Below are 15,443 nucleotides of genomic sequence, written 5' to 3' on the forward strand. Positions count from 1 at the left end.
TTAAAAAAAACAAAAACCAACAACAAACCAACCCAAGCAGCTCACTTTCTAGTTTGACTTCTGATAAAGATGCTCTTCTTTTAAGGAAGCTGCTAAGCATGGAGACGCACCTATATAGACTAGCCTGAGTTTTGCTGCAGCTTTTCCATTTTCTGAGCACTTCAAGAACACCATCTTCTCTGAGTCTTTTGAGCAGAAACAGCCTAATTTATACTTCACTGAAGCTATGCTGAAGGATGAGGAAGGGTACAGGCAGTGTTCTAGAGCGACACACAAGACTTCCCATACACTGGGGTGGTTCTTTCTTGCACAGGTCTTGGTTGCTAGAGCTCCAGCAGCAGTCCTGTTGTCATGGCCAAGCTCCACCGTAGAAACTGCCAGATTTTTCCGTTCACATCCCCACTTCCAGTTGCATGGTCTTACAGAGGGCTGTGATTCCTGGCTCAGAGTCAACTGCAGTAGCAACTATTTGTCCTCATCCCTGTCTAGGGAAGGGCTCTCACAGATACAGCTGTGCTCATAAGTACTTGCTGTTGGTGTAGGGCATGGGATGATAAAAACATGATAAAAGGAAATAGCAGAGAAATTAATATTTTTCACTTCTCAGATTTGATGTTGACTGTCGTGCGTGTTATGAGCAAGGCTGTATGAGTGCTGATTTATCTCACAAGATAGTCTTTTCCTTACTGGCCTTGAGAAATACCACTGCATCAGGAGCGAAGTATTTGTCTTACTGTCTTTAAAGAGCTTGTGTGGGCTCCTCTGGCCTTTTTTACTACCTTTTCTACACTAGACAGGCAGTCCTTTGTAGGCTTTCTACAGCAGGTCCACCAGCAGCTTCCTGGCTGTCAGATTTGCCATGTGACAAATTGTGTCCGTCTTCTCAGAATGGTCAGCTGCAGCTTGGACTACTGATTCTTCTCCCTAAGAAGACACTAGCTTAGTACCTGAAGGGGAGGACTGCGGTATTCTTTTAGTTGTTAATTATATGATTGACTGTAGTTATATAAGTAAAGCCCAAATCAAAGGCAGTTCTGTTGGTAGAAATGATCCTTCTACAAACTTGTGCTCTGCTGCCTGTAGATTTAAGTAGTTCTGGCAAAAACATTTCTGCAAAATCATGTAGTATCTCTCCCAGGAAGAGTCTGTAGCCAGCCTAGAGTTAGAGCTCTGTCCCCTTTGGTGCGTGGACAGGGCTGTTCCTGGATACTCCTTTCCTGTGTAAGGAATTTGAGGCTCCCTGATGCTTCTGGAGGAGCAGAGCCCTGACTCCTCTGCTTGAAATGGACCTGAAGGTGCTCAGTACGTCCGATCCTAGCCACTTTGAGTTGGTTCCACAGGATAGATAATCCTCTCTTTTGAGCACAATGGCAGGATACAAACCTCTGGCTTGCCAGTAAAATCACTACAATAATTCAAAGGAGGAAAACCCTTTTTCTTTCATCAGTATCAGTTGTGACTCTTTCCATGTAATTGTTGCTGCAAACTCCATTAGCAAACGTTAGCCGTGCGATTAAAGCACTAATCCACATAATTGTTCCTGGGCTGGTGACATCTCTTGCACATGTACATATCTTGGAAAACAAAACAAAAAAAAAAAGGCAAGGGAAAGGGATTTTAAAATAAAAAGTTGGAGACCGCATTGTCCTGCTTTGAGAAGCCACCAGGGACAGGCCACTGATCTGCCTCCTGCTTCAGCTGACCCTCACCAGCAGATGGGCAACAGGATGGGAAAGCCCCTGTGAGCAGGGGATTTAATGGAGCTTTATTTCAGGAAGAATAGCCTGATTAGCTGATAAAGAGCATGTAAGATGGTATGGGGTGGGCTTTGATGTCTTGCTGGCCCAGCAGGGTGTCAAGCTATGACTGACAGTAGCGTGTCACAGGATTACTTGGCCTGCAACAATGCCTCTCTCTGTTCCTGTGATGTTGCTACTCTGTTAGAGCCACTTTTTCCCTTGTTACGAACCTCTTTTAGATGACGTTCCTCCTCCCCAAATCTTCATCCTATTATAGTCAGGCAAGCTCAAGATACAGTAGGTAGTTTATGCACAGGATGTGTGGGGTTGGGGGCTGTGGAGGTGTTAGAACAAATGGCCTGAGAGTGATTTGAAGGCTCATTTGCACGTGGATCATATAATTGCAGCTCAGGGAAAGTGGGCAGATTTTGCACAGGTTCGTCACGGCTCAAGCTCCAGATTTCAAATCCGGGAGCATCTGGAAAGTTAAGACCCTGCAGAAATAGCCAAAGCTGTGACGTGCAACAATTGTTCTTGCCTGTGAGACTTCTTTCTAATCAACTTTCTCTGTGTTTGCTTAGAAAAAAACAAAGAGTTAAGATACATTAGTATTTATAGGATAGTTTAGAGAAAGTGAATGTAGATTCAAATTCAGTCTCCACTAGCATAAATTTAAGATAGTGCTGTTAACTTCCAGAGAATTGCTTTTGATTTCATACTGACAAAGCAGAAAGCAGAATTTAGCCTGCCATTTAGAAAACAAATGGTTTTTAATTGTAAAATGCAAGGCTTGAAATTATAACAGCATAGTCACGGAGCAATCTTTTTAATTATATTTCTCATGTGATACCATGAGTGTTGGTTGTCGTATTACACATTGTCTCCAAACATCTGATACTTGTTTTTAATCAGTCTGCACACTAAAGCCTCATCTCTCAGCACCTGCCCAGAGAATAAAGAACAGGCAGTCCAGGTTGAAAGTGGGGTAAAGGTAATCATTAAGTGTTTCCTTAAGAGGACAAAGAAAACTCTTCATTTCTTTTGAAGTCTCCTTTTGTGCTTAGCACCTCCTTAGAGAGCCTGCTTGGGGAAGGTGAGCCGGGAAGACAGAGCAGCCAGGTGTGTGATGGTTCAGTGCTGAAATGTGGAAGCAGCCCTCTCCTTCTGAATGCACATGTAAAACTTTCATGTATTTTTTTAAATCTCTTTGTGCAAACCAACTGTCCCCTTAGCTGTAGTGGTTCTTACAAAACCTGATCTGAAGGTGGAAAAATAATTGCTTGTGATTTTTTTTTTTTTTTTGTAAAGTTGAAATAGTGTATTTAGGTAAGAGATGAGCACATAAACCAGATACTGTATATTAAGTTACAGTACATCAGTTTAGTAAGTGCCTGGGCTCATGCTTTTACTGAAGGGTGGATGCAAGGAAGCTGATCCCACTTCCATTGAGGGATTAAGTGTCTTTCGTTCACTGCAGAGGAGCAGCATGCACAGGAAGTAGCTGACATGCCAGATAGACATGTCTTTTGACTCTTTCACAATGCAGATGCCAAAGACCTATTGCCATTCCACAGAGCATCCCTGTGCTACTCAATCTTTTGCATTTTGCATCAGTGGGGTTTTATGGGACTCTGTGGCGACTGATGGTGTGTTTCCTCCTTTTGAACTCTGGCAGACTGGTGTATGTCCCTGAAGGGTTTTACTGTAATGAGGAGTTGCAACTTAATTTGCCTTGTTTGTGAATTCATGGCATTACAAAGAAAGAGATAAATCTTGTGAGTTCGAGAGATTCTGTGGAACTCATTGCTACGGGATATCTCTGATGCCAGAAATGCTCAGAAAGGTTTCATTTAGTAAGAGTATCAAGTATATTCATAGTTGCTACAGCATGTGCAAAAAGGGAGTATAAAAATTAAGGTGAAAATCCCCTCATGGTTTGAAGTTTAAGTCCAACCCTTAACTAAAATGGGATCAAGAAAAGGTGTCCAGGATGCTTCTTTTTGAGGGGATTGATTTACACCATTCTTACACTGCCATTGCTCTAAATATGGATGTCATTGTGCCCTTAAGGTTTTGGCTGCAAGATTGTTGTGCTAATTCATTCTTCAGCGTGTAGTGGTCAGGTGGAATTAGACCCCTGCTGGGAAATACACCTGTAACCCTGTGTGGCCTCCTTTGTATGGCTAGGGCAGCAGTCTCCTTTGGGTGAAAGGTAGTAGCCTTTTACCTTCTTTCCTACGTCGTATCCTTGATTCCACTTTTGAATATCTTGGCATTGACAATTTTGGAAAGACTAATGCTTCTATTGACAGGGCTTGTGAATCAAGGCTGCAGCTGGGTCTCCCTGCACAGCAATTGTCTAATCATTAGAAGCAGTTTGCCTGCCAGTTTTTACATGTCGTTTACAGCTTTCCTAATATTAGTCTAAATTCAGGTTTGGAGTTCTACTCACTGGGAATTTCACTTAGTTTGGGCAGTGTGCTGTAGAAAGCCAGACTGGATCTCAGATAAGAGCATGTATTCATGGACTGGAGTGCAAATGGATGCAAAAATTAGAGTGAGAGGCATGGCTGCTGTGAAAGGAAACATCACCATCACTCTTCATTAAGGCAGTTCAGGGACCCAGATGAGTCCTGCTTACCACATCATGATGTTATAAAAAAGTTCTGTTAGGAAATTAAAGTTTCATAATTGTAAAATCCATCTGATTGTTATCGGCATGCAGCAATGCCCTTTATTACTGTCCTGCTCCACCACAGCCACAGCACAGAGCCTTTGCTCCATCTTTGAGCGAGCTAATAGGGCTTGCACATGGAGCTGGAAAACCCTCCGTGCTGTCTGGTACACACCAAAAAATTGTCAGTTCTCTAATTGAAATATATTATGCCCTTTAGGGTGGGAAAGAGCCTGACAGAAGCAAGAATCCTTGGAGGTTCCCAGCCTCCCAGTGGTGCTTTTATCCTTTCTCCATAGGGTAAAGACCAAGGGATGGTGGTGAAAGTGAAACTGTAGGGTTTTGTCTCTTTCTGTGTAGCAGAAATACAGTTGACTTCAGTAGGGGTAAGGTGGGTTTACTGTTTAGCACATCTCAGCATGAAGACTGCTCTTCTCTGACTGTTCTGGAACAGCGCTTGATGCTCAGTCTGGGTAATAATTTTCCTTGGTCTTCTCAAGCTAGCGTTTGCATCAGCTGATAACAGAGTACCTGGGCCATCTGTTGACTTGTCGAGAGCGGTGTAGGATTGCTGATGAATTTCTTGCCCCCAACTCTGTAAAAAAAAAAAACAACAACAGAAAAACCAACCCAAATAGGGTTGCGTTGGCTGCAGATGGTTCATCCAACACTGTAAGTAGAAAAAGCAGGTGTTGCAGCAGCCTTGGCCCAGAGGTAACCCAGCTCTGCTACTGGCACAGTTTCAAAGAGCTGTTGGAGATGCTGTCAGGCAGATTGATAGTGCAATCCATGTTGAAATGTTTTCTGATAAATGAAACAGCCTACTCCTGTCTCCTCCAAAGACACACCATGAGTTCTGGGACTGTGCGTCAGAACTTTATACTTTCTTCCTCAGCTGGAGTGATTTGGGAGCCTTTGGTTGCTGCAGATGCTGCGAGTTGGCTAAAGGTCACTACACTTGCTGCACTGCAATGCACCAGGGTTTCACACAGCTCAAGACAAAGGAACAGACAGCAATGCCAACCAAGTTGAAGGAGACATCTCTAAGAACAAGCCTGCTCACCAGTTAGGTAAAAAGACCAGCAGAGACATCTTCTGAGCCATCAAATGATATCCAAGAAACCATGCATGTATGTGTACCACTGCTCTGGCACGTAGGAGGTTTTGGCTTGGAGATCAGCTTGTGATTCAGCTCTCTAATGAAGCAGATGTGTCAATGAAACACACATATTAGAATTTTGAAATAAGAATGAAAACTGGTGTCAGATACTCATTCCTTTTCTTACTGTTGTCGCTTGGTCCTTTCACACCTGAATGTTTGAGAGTCTCCGCATCCAGGATCATGATTTGTTTATTCCAACAAATTCAGTCTGATGAAATCAGCTGGTGAGACTTGATCACTCTTACAATCTTATCAGTAATGTTTGGGAGATGAATGGGATGTTATACAGAAACTGAACAGTTTGTGTATGCTTTTCTTCCTCTTCACTTGTGCCTTGGAGCTGTCCCACGATCTCAGCTGTGTTGGACACCCTCAAAGCTTAGTTCAGCATACTCGTCTTGGGGTTTTTTTGCCGTGGTATAGCCTCTGTTACTCTACCATCTTGTCGCTAGTGATTGTGGAATTCAGTGGATGGTGTCTTCAGAGCTCGCAAAGCCACCGATCACCCAAGGTGTGTGGAGGTCACACACTGAGTGTGTTGAAGGTGCATTACGTGTAAGCTAGGTGGGACTCCTGTGGTGAGTTAGTATCGTGTGGCAGAGCAGAAGGCAGGGCTGGAAACAGCAGAGATGATTTCAGGCTAGTCACCTATGCTGCATTCACCTGTGGGCTAGAGGGGTTTTTTCATTATGTGAAAAGATTTCCCATTAATTTTTTCTGGTAGTCTTGAGCAAAGCAAAGAGTTGAGAGTCAAGGGGCCAGGAAAGGAAACTGGTCCAAATCATTCGGATTTCCTCTGAGGTGGGAGAGTTGGGCAGGACCCGCACCCCCGTGGACCACCATGGCGTCTGAGCGGGGTGGGGAGGGGGAGCAGCATACTGGGAGAAGCTCTGCAGGTGGAGGTAGAAGGAAACAGAAGCAGAGGAAAGAAGGATTTTATTCACTTGCCTTCGCTGGATACTTTCTCTCTTGTTTATTCCAGATGTTCCTCTCCTGCCTTTGCATCATTCAGCAAGACTCACAAGTTTCTCATGTTTAAAGAGTGAATAAAATCATTCCAGTTTTTTGGAGGAGGACAGAGCTTTTTTCATCTTTAAAAGTTTGTCTCTGGCCTGGTCTTTCCCAGCCTTCCAGGATGTAACAAAGTAATCTGGGGACAGTTCCCCTCTTTCCTTATTGCCTCTCTGCTGAGGCTCTTGGTACCAGCTTTTGTGATGTTGCAACTTAATTACAGATGTGCACAGGCAGCTGTAAACCTGGGTCGTTTATTCCTTCCTCTGTCTGCGTGAGGAGGAGGGGAGCTTTCTCAGACCGTGCCAAGAATTACTAGGCTCTCTGCCTTCCCTTTCTCAGTGTGCAAAGACAGCATCTTTCTCTCCCCTTGATAACGAGGTGATTAGATAGATCTTGGGTGATATGGGTTTTGCCCTATACCTGGAACATAAAGCCCAAAGCAGTAGTAGGGTCTAGGGTTAAGCCTTGCAAATGAAGGGATGATGTGTTGCCCACTTGAAGTTAGGAGGTGGTGCTAACTCATCTCTGCTGGCTCCTCTGACTACTTACCAATTCCCATCTGTCTTTTATGGGAGTCGTGATACCCCATATCTAGCATGAAAGAGTAGTAGTCCAGTGGTGCTTCTGCCTGGCATCCAATATGTCACAGCACTCAACACCCAGCGTGCTGGACAGTAACACAGAGAAGTCAAATAGCTTGTGTTCAGGGACAGGTTCTTCCTAACTCGCGTGTTGGGGCTGTTTCATTTTCTGAGTTATGACTTCTCTATTCCTGTCTCATTTTCCCCCAGCTAATAAAAGTAGATATTTTCTCATCCATTTGAACATTCCTTTCTCCTTTAAGCCCTGCTGAAATCTTGGCGCTGTAGCACATTGGGATGAGTCAGTCATTAGTGAACCTTTTTTCCCCTGCAAATTCCCCTTAGCTGCACTGTTTAGTAGTTCCCCACCTAAAGACTGACTGTTGTGTTTGGAGGGAGGGATTTAAAGGGCTGCGGATTTCTCTGCCCGTTATTGACACGATGTGCCCTCATTAGGCCTCAATAAAGCGTGATATCTAGGCATGAGATCACAGAAAGAGATGCTGACAGTCCATGTGTTTATCCAGTGAGGGGAACATGGGTTCTGTCTGTGTTGCAAATGCATCTTACAGTTGCAGCCTTTTCTGTGAAGCTTTTTGCCACGGTATCCAGCATCACCACGCAGCTCTTAATTTAACATCACGCCAGCCTTCGGCAACAGGGAAAATGCAGTCATCCCGGGTTACGAGGTGGGAGCATGGACAGGAAAGCCAAAGAGAATAAATACCTTGCCCAAGGATGCTCAGAGGGCAAGTGGCAAGGTCTCGCTCTGTTCTCCTGGGCTTTGTCTCATAACCACAGGGCGCCTTTCCTTGCCGATGTTATCTTGACTGCCCTGGCAGAGCCCCAGAGGCTTTCACCAGTTGAGCAGAAAGGGGTATTTACAGGTTCACAACAGGAATCCGAATCCAGCCAGGGATCCTGACCTGGTGCACTTCTGGTGTGCTGTCACTGCAGACTGTTGCTGTTGCCTGCGGCTCTTCCATCTCATGGTTAAACAGGGCCTTGACAGCTGCTTTTCTTCTCTCAGTGATCAGCACAGGTTCCACAGCACAGCTCCATTGATTTTTGTGGCCCTGGTTAGAGGGAGAAACCTCCCTTTTCCCTGCATCCTTGCTTTTCTCTGTACAGCTGATCACCACAGCAGGGTGTATTGATTTACTAATTGGGCAATGATTTCATCTGATTGATAATAAAGTGTTGGACAACCTCCCTGCTGAGCTGAAACTCAGCCCGGCAGCTACTGGTGGATTACTTGTCCTTTTGCAGCAGATAGTTCCCTGTTGTTAAGTAAACTGATCTGTTGCTTGGTAACCCTTGAAATACTGTAGTAAATGCTTGGAGACATAATGAAAGTGTCAGATAGAAACTTTATCAAGTGATGGAGGGGACTGAGCAGGGGATACAGCTGCCCTACCAAGTTTCTGCAGCAGAGCTGGGCTGGATGAGGGCACACCCGGCCTGGCACCGTGCAGGCACCCACAAGCATCCCTGCATTCAGGGGGGCAGGTTGACAAGGCACGTCTGCTGTGGAGGTATTGCAGGTTCAGCTTTACCAACTGCACGTTTGCTTCAGTAGCTGTACGGCCGCTTTAGAGTTAATTCTGTCTTTTTGCCTCAGTTTCTGTGGGTTCAAACCAGGTGGTGGCTGTGCATCTTACTTCTCCGGTATGTCCAGTCTCTAGCCCTTCTGCCAACACAGAGCTTGAATGTTTAATTAGTGTGAGAATGGAGACTACAGCCAAGGTAGCAAAGTCTTCCACCTGTGTCTTCCAGGCTTTCCCTTCTAGGGAAAACCACCTTTCAGTGGTAATCATCACACCATCCTTCTTATCATTCCGTTCCATCCTTCCAAACCCATTCCAGCCATGGAACGTGCACAGGGATGGAAAATAAGCTGTGGAAAAGGGGCAAGCAAATACACCAGACAGCCGAGAGTTTGGTTCCCTTTCCTTCTTTGTGTGTTAGGGCTAATGAATGGATTGATCTGCTCACTGCAGCCAAAAATGCTTCCTCTCCTGCAATGCCCAGCACGGTTCTGGACACCTGAAGGAACTCGGAGAGGCAGTGCTGTAAAGCTGCAGCCTTTAGGGCTGCTGAGGTCCACGTATTGTTGTAAATGCGAGCTGGCATGGATGTGGGGCTGCCGTCCAATTCCCTCGTTGTGTTTAGAGGAGCAGGTAGCTTTCTGTTCACTTCTCTGGCAATTATTGAGATCTCTTTCTGGTCTTTATTACAAAGAGGAGAGTGGGATGCGCAGACACCAATAGCTGTGAATATCCTGTTGTTCCCGGGATCATGGGAACATGGGAGGGAGCGATGGCTCCTGCACTGAAGAGACTGCAGTTTAAACAGATAAGCGAGGGTGATAGCAGCAACGAGGGTGAGATTTGCCCAAGGTCATAGAGCAGGACGGTGGCAGAACTTCTGGTGGAAAAATGCTGAGTGGGTTTTTATATTTATAGCTGGCAGTTTAGGGCTACAGGGAGATCCATGTTGAGTGGCTGGGCAGAATGCAGCTACCTTTGCAAAAGCCAGTCTCTGGAGAGGGGGGCTGTAAGGTGCGTGTGATGTCTGCAGGACACTGCAAGAAAAGAGTCGGTTGGGTTTAAACTCCTGACACTGGTGGGTTTTTTTGCTTGTTTGTTTGGGTTTTTTGTGTTTTCAAGCTCTGGATTTAAGCTCTGTTTATAAAACGTTTCCATTGTTCAGTGTCTTAAGGCTGTTAGGAGTTTTTTTTATTATTATTATAATTTTCAAACTGCTGTGTCACCTAATTCATCAGCCTTCAGCACACAACCTTCCCTCCTTCTCCCCGCCACCCCTGCAAGAGCATTTGTACAGAACAAAGGCTTGCTTTTAAAAACGGCATGATATTTTGCCACCTTTGTGAAAACCTGTCACAACAATATCTAATTTTGCATGAGACAGAATTTCAAATCAAGCCTTAAGAAAAGGAAGCTGTTCTTCTGCTAATGCACAAATGTCACTTTCCACAGCTGTAAAATAAGTAACCCACCTAGCAGCGTTTCAGAGAGAAGGAAATCTAATTCCTCTTCTCTTCCCTCTGCCCAGGTCTGACCTTCTCAAGAAGACCCACAGCAAACACCGCCTTGCTGAGATCTTGCGATCTGAATATTCCAGTGGGATGGACACTGGTGTATCCAAGGTCAAGAAGAAGAAAAAACGGAGAAAACCTGGCAACCAGCAGATTCCAACATAAGCCGGGACCTTCCCATCATTGGCTGCAAAACCTGCTTGAGCGCCTCAGCCGGGGGTCAGGGTGACCTGCCAAATCAACTGAGGAGTGTTTTAATTTATCAGGCGAATATGGGAGGGATCTTGGGGATCTTGGCCTCCTCCCCCTCATTCCATAGGTCCAAATGGGATCGAATCCAGGCGTGTCCTGTTGCACTGCTGCAATTAAATGTGGCTTCCTGAAGATGCACCGCGTTTCTATGGTGGTTTTTGCAAGAGAAATAAAAAAGGTTAAATACGGTTTTCAGAGAAACGTGTTGTCTATATAACATGAAACTGAGACAAGTGTACTCCAGACAGGGGATGCTTTCCTGTTTAAAAGACCTGTAGAAACACTCCACAATCTTTTTGCTTGCTTATTTTTAACCAGATAAACAGTAGTGGCAGAGGAGGAGTTGCAGGAGCACGTTTAAGAGGAGAGGGGAGGCTGCCCTTTCCCCTCTCGGTGCACAGTGGGGCACTTCTGCTCCCATCTGGGGTAGCACGGCCACCTTGCTGCCACCTTCTCTCCTGTCCTTTGTGCACGGGGGCAAGGTCAACCCCAGGACACCGCTCGTTAGTCAGATATGGCCACCCATAAGGAGTCTTCCCGATTTCCGTGCAGGTGGTAGGATTGTGAAGAGCTCTTCAGTGTAATGATGCGTGGTCCCTTTGGGGTAGAGCTCACGGGCACAAAACTTCATGTCAAAACTCCTGAATTTGGGAACAAACGTTGTCACTGCGGGAAGGAGCCAGCGTGGAATCCAGCAATCTCCAAACTTCTCCTTGCCTGCAGCGTATTGTCATATCTAATTATATAGCGCAGAGTATGTATGAAATGTCTCACCTCTCTGAACATTAAAGCCTTTGCCAGCTCTTGCTGACACCCTCCAGTAGTAACCCCAGCTTTCGGGGCGCTCTCTGCTTTGGCAAGGCCTTTTTTTGAGCATGTCCCAAGCTTGTGGATTTAGCTTCTTGTCCCATTTGCCTTTTTTCTCGGTCTTCCTTCTCACCAGAGAACTGGGATGGCTGAGAAAAGAGGTGTGGTATGGCCCCAGACAGGCCGAGGCTGGCCCTCACTCGCCGTTGCCCAGCCTGTGAAATGGAACCCGAGCTCTACTGAAGGCCGTGGCAAAACTCCCCTTTGAGCTGGGGAGGCGTGGGGGGCTCATGGGGGGGAGCGGGTGCTCCCCAAGGCCTGCGGGAGACCGACAAACTCCCGCAGGACCTACAGGTGAGCGCCCACCTCTGTCTCCCTGTCTTCCTCGCTTCTTCCAGCACCTCCTATAGCACGAGCGCCAAGCAGTTCGTGTGCGAAAGCAGTGCAAATCCTTACCAAAACACAGCTTTCTGCCGCCTGCGCGTGTCCTCCTCGAGGAAAGAGATGAGGAAGAGCAACCCACCCACGAGCCAAGCCGGGCACGTTGCTTAACGCAGGACCAGAAAGTGCTCAAATCCAGCTGCAATTTCAGGTGCCGGAAGGAAAACCAGTACTGAAAAGGGAGTATAACCAGATGAAAATGATAGCCGCTTTGCGAATGCAGAATTGAGGGCACCTACTTTGGGCTGTAGTGAGTCATACTAAGGGCTGTAGGGGGGAAGCCATCAGCCCAAAAGTATTTAATTTCTGAAGTGAACGTAACTTTTGAGAACCAAGATTTTTTTTCCTCCCAGGCAATTGCCAAACATGCTGATTTTGCTGCAATACTTTCCTGAACACTTCAAAAAAAGATGTTAAAAAAGCTCCAGTATAAAATTAACCATGTATTTGCAGAGAGAATGAAGGTACTAACATTTATTAGATGAAGATAACAATAAAGCCCACCTGATTTTGTTGTGATTACTGTTTGGAAGAGCAATCAGGTTTAAGGCAAATGTCAACTTAAACAGCAAAGAAACCCCTGAGGGTGAAAATGACTCAGAGAATGATGCAGAGAGCGTAAGTTTGGGAAGAACTGATCTTGTGCAGGAGGGGAAAATACATGACCTTCTCCTGGCTGACTGTCACGTATGAATTAATGGGGACTATTGGCAAATTCATAATAATAGGAATAAAGGCCAACAGCACATCAATGAGAGACATCAGGAAATCTCATTGCCATCCATATTAACTGGGCAGGTAGCGTTACAAACGGTTCTGGCGGATAATGTGTTTTAAAAAAAAAAATAGAATGGCTTTTTTCTTTTAGCTTCATCTTTTAGCAGATAGCTCTGGATTACTTGTGTGATTAGGGAAAGGGAGAGGAGGAGATTGTTAAACACGAAAGAGAAATTGTTAAATGCACACACTCCTGAAGCTAAGCCGAGTTTGCTCTTAACAAACTTGAAGACCGATACACAAAATGTGGTTGAATTGTAGCTGGGTCAGCAGGAACCACCTTCTGCCCTTATTTACACTTTGGCAGCTCTAGGTTGGCTCCGGGCCGGCTTTGTCCTTGTGCATCGCTCAGTTCAGGGAGAACCTGGTAAGTTTGGAGTCAATTGCTGTTCGACCCAAAGCACCTCTTCATCAGGGCAGGGCAGGGTGCGGTGCTTGCGGTGGAGCAGGGGTGGCCTGAGCTCCCTCGGCTGCAGCAGACACAGGCATTGTGGGTGCAGAGGCTCCCAGGTTGCTCGAGCACCCGGGCGCTGGAGGAGCTGCTGCAGGTCACGGTGGGTTCCCTTGGCACGGCCCTGGCATGGAGCAGGTGGACGTCACCCTGAACTGCTCCGGGATTTGCCCCCTCTTGCTCTGAAGTACGTGGCATGCGTTGCGAGGGTCTTGGCTGGCTGGGAGGTGCCTACGCGGCGCGTGAGGGCAGGGAGATGGGCTCTTGGCAGTGTTCGGTGAAACTGCGGCTTCGTTTGGCTGCACCAGCGTTGGCTTTGGGCAGGTTTCCTTTCACATCTTCATTGTGGTGAACGGTAGGGGCCTTGCTGTCCTGCAGCTTGAATTTTTTTGTGTTTGGTGTGGAAATAGTGGCACTCTGGAGCTTTTATATGAAGCTACTTGGGAGTCAGACCTGGACTCTTCCTGGGTTTGCCTTCCTTGCTGCTTCTCTGCTCCCTGCTCTCATGCCTGGAGTCCTGCCTCTCCCAGGGGATGCTCTTGTGCCTTTGCTCTGCTCTGTTCTGGCTCCATGTCCTGCGCCAGTGACAGGAGCCCCCATCCTCCTCTCCTCTGCAGCCAGAGCATCTTGAGTTTACACTCAAGGCTTTGGGATAGGAAAAACCGAGGAGGTCACCTTGATACAAGGGTCACAGATTAAGACCTGCCTTCCGTGTCAGGTCAAACGCTCAATACCTTAGCACTGGTAGCCCACCACTGAGAAGCACCTTTAACTAAGCAGGATAGAAAGCACCAGAACTTCCCTATTTACAGCAATTTATTTTCTCCACAAGCCAGGGAAGAGGATGGGAAAAGGACCAGTTGTTCTGGGCTTTCCATTCTGGCATAATTTTGTTTGGTGTTCAGACAAAACTGTAAAATATCTCAGCTAGAAATAATTCTGCTGATTTCATTGAGTTTGTGTGTGTTGGCATGTTCAGGGGAGCAGCTTTCGTTCTTTGCCTGTTCCCGGCGTAGTGGTCCTGGTTAAAGCTGTGTCAGGAGCGGAGGAAGATGGCCCTCAAGCCACATAAAAGCCCAGAAGAGGCTTGAGAGCCAGGATTGTGTTTGGCCCCGGCAAACCCACTGCACTGACCGGTTTGTGTCTTGGATCCAGTGCCTGGAGCTGACAGAAACCAACTACCAGCAGCCTGTCTGTTGGAGTCTTTATACCCTGGGAGAAATTGGTGGAGCAGAACTGGTGCAATACTCCAAAGGTTTGCTTACTGGGACTGGTGCCCCTTCTCAACTATGCCATTTTTACTGCTTCATCTAATCTCAACCCAGCACAGCCTGTCCACCCCTGAGAACTTGCCAGGACCATGCCCGTCTGGCACTGGCTTCTGGAGATGAGGGGATTTCCAGCCCGGTCTGGGGCCGCTGTGGGTGCAGGACCAGTGCTGGTGGGTTCTGCTGTTGGACAGTGGGGTCCCAGCTCAGTCCCTGCACACGAGCTGGTCCTTCAGGAGCTTTTGGGGCTGCTGAGGTCTTCCCACACAAGGTGCTGTTCACGCAGCAAGCGCGGTGCTCTCTGACCAGAGCCTACAGCGTGGGGCATCTTCCCTAAAGTGATTTATTTTGAAGCTTGCCTTGCTTGAGATCTCCCTGGAGGAGACGGCTCCGGCCCTCACTTCTCCTCTGCCCTCTTTCCTTCCCAGCCAGACCCAGCACAGCCATTCCTCCTTCCCAGAGCAGAGGTTTCCTTGGGGCTCTGCCCCACTCTCTCCTACGGTCCCTGCAACACAAGCTGGACTGTGTCACTGTGCTGCGGCGCTGGCTCAGCCCCGCTGTTACAGAGGAGTTTCCAGCTTCTTCCAGATGTGAAATGGCAAATTTCAATATTGCAATTACAGACGTGTAACGAAGCCTTGTACTTCATTAATGTAAGAGGAGGAATCTGCTACGGCTACAAGGACAATTAAATATTAGAGAATGTCTTTGATTCGCATTCCTGCTGTGTAAATGGGAGGAAGGTTGCTGTAGGCTCCTTGCCTTTGCGCTCACAAAATGAAAAGCACACCCACTGCAAGTTGTCCTTTGATAGATTTTTAATATGATTTTAAAGAGTTTTGTTTGGTCTCATTCTTATTCAATGAGATTAATTTAAAGCACTTATCCCCTGGGTTTAAGTCAATCCATGTAGGATTTGGGACGGGGGTTTGTTGCCCGGGAAGGGGGGTTGTTTGCAGGCCTCTCTGAAAGACTCCTTTCCCACTTCATTAACCCCGAGCTGGGAGCGACCCCCCCCCTTCCTCCTCCTCCTCCTCCTCCTCCTCGCCCCAGCCGAGGCCCGGGGATTTACCAAACTCCCCCATTCACATGCAAAGGAACAGCCCGGTCCACAAAGGCCGGGGGATCTCGCCTCCAGGCGTGGCTGTGCATTTGGCCGAGCCGACAATAACCGGCCCCACCACCCCGGGGGTGCCGGGGCAAAGCCCCCGGGGGCCGG

General features: G+C 47.0%; 1 protein-coding gene across 2 annotated transcripts in view; it reads left to right on the top strand.

Moving 5' to 3' along the window:
* The window catches only part of DDX31 (DEAD-box helicase 31), a 50,078-nt gene extending 39,409 nt beyond the window's left edge, over positions 1-10,669 (top strand). For both annotated transcript variants that reach the window (XM_064468903.1, XM_064468902.1), the window contains exon 20: positions 10,246-10,669. In XM_064468903.1, the coding sequence (XP_064324973.1) occupies positions 10,246-10,393 (148 nt within the window). In that variant the 3' untranslated portion in view covers positions 10,394-10,669. The remainder of the gene's footprint in view (positions 1-10,245) is intronic.
* Positions 10,670-15,443: the final 4,774 nt, after the last annotated feature.

The sequence above is a fragment of the Phalacrocorax carbo genome, chromosome 18 (genome assembly GCF_963921805.1).
Source record: "Phalacrocorax carbo chromosome 18, bPhaCar2.1, whole genome shotgun sequence".
NCBI classification, from domain to species: domain Eukaryota; kingdom Metazoa; phylum Chordata; class Aves; order Suliformes; family Phalacrocoracidae; genus Phalacrocorax; species Phalacrocorax carbo.